This window comes from Danio aesculapii, chromosome 20 (assembly GCF_903798145.1).
Source record: "Danio aesculapii chromosome 20, fDanAes4.1, whole genome shotgun sequence".
NCBI lineage: Eukaryota > Metazoa > Chordata > Actinopteri > Cypriniformes > Danionidae > Danio > Danio aesculapii.
In genome coordinates, this window is record NC_079454.1 from 40,321,405 (window position 1) to 40,327,821 (window position 6,417).

Here is a 6,417-nt window from a genome sequence, read left to right on the forward strand (position 1 = left end):
TTTTGAAATGAAGTTCAAAAGATCAGCGTTGTTTTTCCCAACAATATGTCTTGCTGTTGCTTTTGATCAAATTAATGCATCTTTACCAAAGTGGTGAAGTGTTCATTTCTTTCCAAAAATAACTCCACATATACAGACAGAAAGATTGCCAGAAGCTGCTGGGACGATGAGAACAGCAAAGAACGACGTTCAAGCCGAAGAACGAAATGCAACCACTGTCAACTCTGTAAGGCAGTCTCTGCAAACCACTGTTCATATTTAATAGTTCTTCACATTATAATTCCTGAATGGGTGTTATTTATAGGCCAAAGTATCCACTCCATTGGCCCCGCCTCCTAAACCCGTCCGTCGAAGACTGAAATCAGAAGATGAGCTCAGACCAGATGTGGACGACCTTCCTCAAAAGTCTAACGTCATAGCCACTGTTCTAGCAACACAGCCCTCAATTCCTCGGTAAACGTCACTGTTTAGTTTAGTTTTGTTTCGTGCTTTGTTTCCTGTTTTGTTTTTTGATTTGTTTGGAGTTATTTTTATTTTTTTAATGTTTAGTTTTGTTTTGCTTTTTTTGTTGTTTCCTGGGGTCAGAACTAGTAGCCATAGTTGTATTATAGTAGCCGGTTTCTTAATCTGTGTAAAGAATAACTGGATGTTTACAAAAGCATTTTGATATTGGTAAAGGTGTCTGCAACTTTTTTGAAGCATCAAATCACTGTCATATTAGCTGTCAAAACATGTTCATGAATGCATATGTATTATTGCTTTTTTTTTAAAAAGTAGCATATTGTCTTTGTACTTTTATTTTGGAGTGCAGATTGCATACGTTTAATTAATAACTTTTATATATATATATATATATATATATATATATATATACTTTTAGTATTATCTTTGCTTGAACTGACCCGGTCTAATCCTGTTTATATGAAATGAGCCTGCTCCCTAGCAGGTTTAAGCTACCACAACTGTTGCTATGACAACAAGTCTCAGATCGTCAATAACCAAATCCAGCTACCAGAGTAATCCATGTACGAAGAACAGACCCCTGTTGTGTTTCTTTTGCTTCATGTTTTTTGTTTCCCGTTTTTTGTTTTGTTTTTTTGTTTTGTTTCATGATTTGTTTTGTGTTATGTTTTGTTTTATGTTTATTTTTGTGTTACGTTTTGTTTTATGTTTAGTTTTGTTTTGCTTTTTTTTTTTTTTTTTCGTGTTTTTCTTTGTGTTTTGTTTCATGTGTTTTGTTTTGTTTCATGATTTGTTTGGAGTTTTGTGGTTTGTTTTATGTTTAGTATTTTTTGTTTTGCGTTTTTTTTTTTCTCATGTGTTTTGTTTCGCGTTTTTCATTTAGATTTTTTTGTTTTGTTTAGTTTTGTTTTGCTTTTTTTGTTTCAAGGTTTTTTTTTTGTTATGTTTTTTTATTTAGGTTTTCTTTTGTTTTTGATGTTTTGTTTCTTGTTTTGCTTTTTTGTTTCAGTGTTTTTCATAAATTTTTTTATTTTGTTTCGTTTTTGTTTATTTTTATTTATTTATTTGCTTTTTTGTGTGTGTGTTTTATTTTTCATGTTTAGATTTGTTTCTTTTTGCATTTTGTTGTGTTTTGGAGTTTTACTTTGCTTAATTTATTTTACACAATTAAACAAAACAAATCTTTTCAAATTCTTTATTCAAAAAAACAAACATTTTAAAATGCAAAATACTGCTCAATTATCTATATCCTGGAGTTTTTGTTGTGAGATTTGCATTATTCACAGTATTTACGTGTACATTAATGTCTGCTTATGCTCTGTTTAAAAACAGGTCTCTCGGTAAAGATAAAAAGGCCATTCAGGCTTCCATTAGAAGAAATAAAGAAACGAATACGGTTTTAGCCAGACTCAACAGTGAATTACAGCAGCAACTGAAGGTATTTTCAGGTCACTTATGAAAACTCATTACATTGAAAAACACATTATTTCTTAAAGTCTTACGATTCATATTTTCCCAAATCCTGTCTTTTTAGGACCTGCTAGAAGAAAGAATATCGCTTGAAGTGCAACTGGAACAGCTTAGACCTTTTTCGCATTTGTAACGAGTGTGTGCAAGCTTCAGATTGAATGTTTGTGTGTATGAAAGAATGGTCACCCCATTTTTTTTTCCTTCTTTTTACTTGTTTGTTGTGCTGTTTTTTTTGAGTGCTCTGTTGGATCCTCTGGCAGGATGTCCATTTCACCCATCTCCGTTTCTCTGTAAGACTGTGTGAGAAGAGACTAAAATCGCTGCTTCCTCCAGATTCAGTTCTGTCTCGCGCAGCTCATTCAGAGGAATAGAGTCCAGAAACATTATCCATAATGGCACTTTGATGTAACAGAAAGTTTGAGTGGCTGTATGTGTAAAGCTCCAGAAATCGCAAGTTATCTTTAGCTTGTGAAGCCTGACGTCATGGCCAGCAGCAGGCTGTAATTCTGGTTAACATGAAGGAGCCTCTTCCCCTTCTGTTCTCCAGAGTCCCGGGGCAGCTTGTCACGTTCTTCCATGTTCGAGGCACCCGTGTGTGTGCTCAGACAATCATTTTAGGCCATGCACTGGTCATGTAAAGGGGAGAACTCATTATTTGGGAGATAATATTATTTTAGGAGTATGCTCAGAAAACCGGTTCTGACAGGCACTTGTCAAAGGGATAGTTCACCCCTGGAAATAATTAATTTGTTTTTATTTACTCATCATCCTTTCGCTTAAATCAGTTTGAGTTTCTGTTGGACGCAAAACAAGATATTTTGCCTTACTATTTTATTTAGTACTATGGATGTCAGTGGTTTCCAGCATTCTTCAAACTGTCTTATTTTGTGTTCAACTGAATAATTAAACTGCTGAGGGTTTGGAAACACTCAAGGGTGATTGAATAAATAGCAATTTTAAATTTTGGGGGTCGAACATCCCTTTAAGTGGACAGTTCATTCTGAAATGGAAATTCTTTTATTTGTCCTTATGTCATTACAAACCTTTATTATTGTTATTTTGGAAAATATCTTATCTTTAAGATAAAGAAAAATATAATACTGTCTGGTTTTCAAGCTCCACAAATGCATTGGAAGAACCAGAAAATTATCTAAACTATGTGCTATATTTTAGTTTTGTTGAAATAAAATTGCTTTGTGCAAGAATCAATTTTTGCTCCAGTGAACTGCTGATGTTGAATTCAAAATTGCTGATTCTTTTTTTCAGAATCATTGAATCAAAATCAAGAGAATCATTGGTTGCAAATCACACAGTGCTGCTTCTGTTATGACAAAACAGCAATGAAAACTAGTAAACTTTTTGTCTGTTCTTTACACAAAGCTATTTTATATTCCCAGCTCTATAGTTTATGATCCATTTATTACCTTATTTTTTTTAAATAAAGAAAGAAAATTAGGTTGGCAAAATCAACAAATGCAATTAAAGAACCAGATAGTGATCTATACTATGGTTGTGCTAGATTTCAGTTTTGTTGACATAAAATTGCTTTGCTCCAGTGAACTGCTGATGTTGAGTTCAAAATTGAACAATCACTTTTTTTCATCTGAATCATTTAATCAAAATCATGCGAGTCATAGGTTGCAAATCAGAAAGTGCTGCTTCTGTTATGACAAAACGACAATGAAAACTATTACATTTTTTTTCCCAGTTCCTCACGCAAAGCTATTTTATATTCACAGCTCTATAGTTTGATTCATTTATTTGCTTATTTTTTGAGTAAAGAAAAAAATTAGGTCGTAAAGCTCCTTAAATGCAATTGAAGAACCAAAATGATTTAAACTGTGTGGTATATTTTAGTTTTGCTGACATAAAATTGCTTTGTGCAAGAAACACTTTTTGCTCCAGTGACCTTCTGATGTTGAATTCAAAATTGCTGATTCTTTTTTTTTTTTATCTGAATCATTGAATCAAAATCAAGTGAATCATTGGTTGCAAATTAGACAGTGCTGCTTCTGTTATGAAATTTTTTTAGCAGTTATAACAACTAAACCGCTGTTCCTCGCACAAAGCTATTTTATTTTCACAGTTCTATAGTTTATAATGTGTTGCTTTACTTTCACTGAAGTAAATGCTTTGCTTCAATATTCTTCAAAAACTGATGGAAAGTCATACAGGTTTTGACAAATTTGGGTCTTTAAGCAAATGTCAGAATTTTTATTTTTGGTTGAACTGTCTGTTTAATATCTTTTCCTTGCCATACGAGTGAACGGCACGACTTTTGTTTCATATGAGTGAGAGAGTTGGAGTACAACAGTTACCAGTGTATGGCATCAAACACAGCTTTTTCTTCTGTTAAAAAAAACAAACAATCAAACGTGTACAGTTTTTTCACCCCTGGAAGGCGGACGTTACTCTCTCGGTCTCAAAATCCGGTACATCATCAGATTCAATCCTGCATCATCAACTCTGTGACATCATCAGTACGTAAAAACGTGAGACCTGAAACAGTGACTGCACTTTTCTTCCCTCCGGTGTCGTTTCGTTTGTCTTTTCAAGTCACAATTTTTTTGCATGTCGTTCACGATTTCATTTTGTAAAAAAAAAAAACAACCCCCCCGATATGAACCACTTGATTTGTATCTGTAATGTCTGAGATAGTGTGACGTTTGTATTGTTACATAGACTTTGCGGCGTGTCTCTCATTCGTTCATTTGTTTTTGACCGATGTCCGTGTTTTCTTATGCTCATCCTTAAAGCCTTACTTCCTGGTGTGCAGGTTTTCACAGTAATGTCCCCCCATCCCATGTTAAATCAAGGTGAGCCTTTCTCTCCCTGCTGTTCAGGCTGATTTACTGTATCAGGGGTATGTTGTATATTGTATTATACACACCTTTTGATCTCATATGTAAATTTGCATTAATTGCTGACTAACAGCAAATATTCTATTTAATTGCTTATATAATGGCTGTGGGATCATAAATGTTTAACTGCATGGATGTGTCTCTGCAGAATGAACTAGCAGCTGTGTGATTTTTACACAAAATAAAAATGGCACAATATTTTAATAATTTCCTCTTTTGTCAAGCGTTCCGACTGTTTCTAATTCTCCAACACACAAAACACATGCTGTTTGTTCAAACAACTTATTTTCAATGAGTTAAACAACACAATTCTTCAGTTTTTTAGGGGGACAACTTAATTGTTTTATGTTCATTTCACTTAAATTTGTAAAATATGAGTTAACTTCATTTCTTAATTCCCAAGCATTTTTACAGTGCATGTTGTTCACTGTAAAACCCAAAAAGTTAAGGTAACTCAAACCATTTGAGGAAACCGATTGCAACAAACCATTTAAGTTCAAAAACTAATCCTAATGAGTTCTGTGAACTGAATCCATTTGAGTAAATGATGCAATTTGAGCACAGTAAAACCCAATAAATGAAGAGAACTCAAACCAACTGAGTAATGTAAAACCCAATCAGTTGAGGAAACTAAAACCGTTTGAGGAAAACCGATTGCAACAAACCATTTGAGTTAAAAAATAATCTATATGAGTACTGTGAACTTACTCTATTTAAGTTGAAGTAATGAGGTTTTTAATTAACTCAATACCTTCAACACAGAGTTACAAAAAATTATACACAAATTTCTGTGAATTGCCACCACAAAATCAGTCATTTTTATCACAAAAAAATTGTGAAAAACTAGGGGGTTTGCTTAACTGACAAAACGTAAAATAGTTACGTTACCTTGTGAGATCAGGTTGGATCTACACAGAAACCAAATAATGCTGCGCAGAACCAAGCTGTAGAAACACAGTCCTAGCATTATCTTTCTGATCAAGCATCAGGATGAAGTGAATCCAATTTATTTTTAATATAGTATCTTTAAATAAAGTATCTTTATATAGCATTTTCCCAGTACTGGGTTGTGGCTGGAAGGGCATCCGCTGCGCACAACATATGCAGAAATAGTTAGTGGTTCGTTCTGCTATGGTGACCTCTAAAATAGAGACTAAGGCGAATGAATGAATGAATGAATAAATAATATAGCATCGGTAAGAACCCAGTTATTTGTTTACTTTGTTTGACCAAACGTGTTTAAATACAAGACACTATTTAATGCTGAATTTTCAAGAGGATTGAAAGTAAGACAATACTGTGTTGACTATATATTACTATGACTATATATGTTGACAATATTTATTGTTTTTGTTATGCTTTGTCTTATATTACAGATGACTGCAGCGTGATCACATTCATACCATGATCTATGAAGAATCCAGGCTGTCAGACACATATACTGTATGTTTCACGCATATACTTTGTATTCAACCACAGAACTGATCTTGGGTTATTTATTTTTTTCCTAACAACCATGCAACTTTCAGTCTTTTATATACATTTCAAGAGTTCACACTTTGCTCATGATTGATTATAAAGCGTGTTTGGCATGCTGTTCCGGGAGAGAACCCTTAGGAGAGTT

At 33.6% G+C, this 6,417-nt stretch overlaps 1 protein-coding gene across 3 annotated transcripts in view; it reads left to right on the top strand.

Moving 5' to 3' along the window:
* reps1 (RALBP1 associated Eps domain containing 1) overlaps window positions 1–5,000 on the top strand; it is a 32,699-nt gene extending 27,699 nt beyond the window's left edge. For all 3 annotated transcript variants that reach the window (XM_056445352.1, XM_056445353.1, XM_056445354.1), the window contains 4 exons: window positions 137–226; window positions 305–453; window positions 1,795–1,900; window positions 1,997–5,000. In XM_056445352.1, coding sequence (XP_056301327.1) covers window positions 137–226; window positions 305–453; window positions 1,795–1,900; window positions 1,997–2,065 — 414 coding nt within the window. In that variant the 3' untranslated portion in view covers window positions 2,066–5,000. The remainder of the gene's footprint in view (window positions 1–136; window positions 227–304; window positions 454–1,794; window positions 1,901–1,996) is intronic.
* Window positions 5,001–6,417: the final 1,417 nt, after the last annotated feature.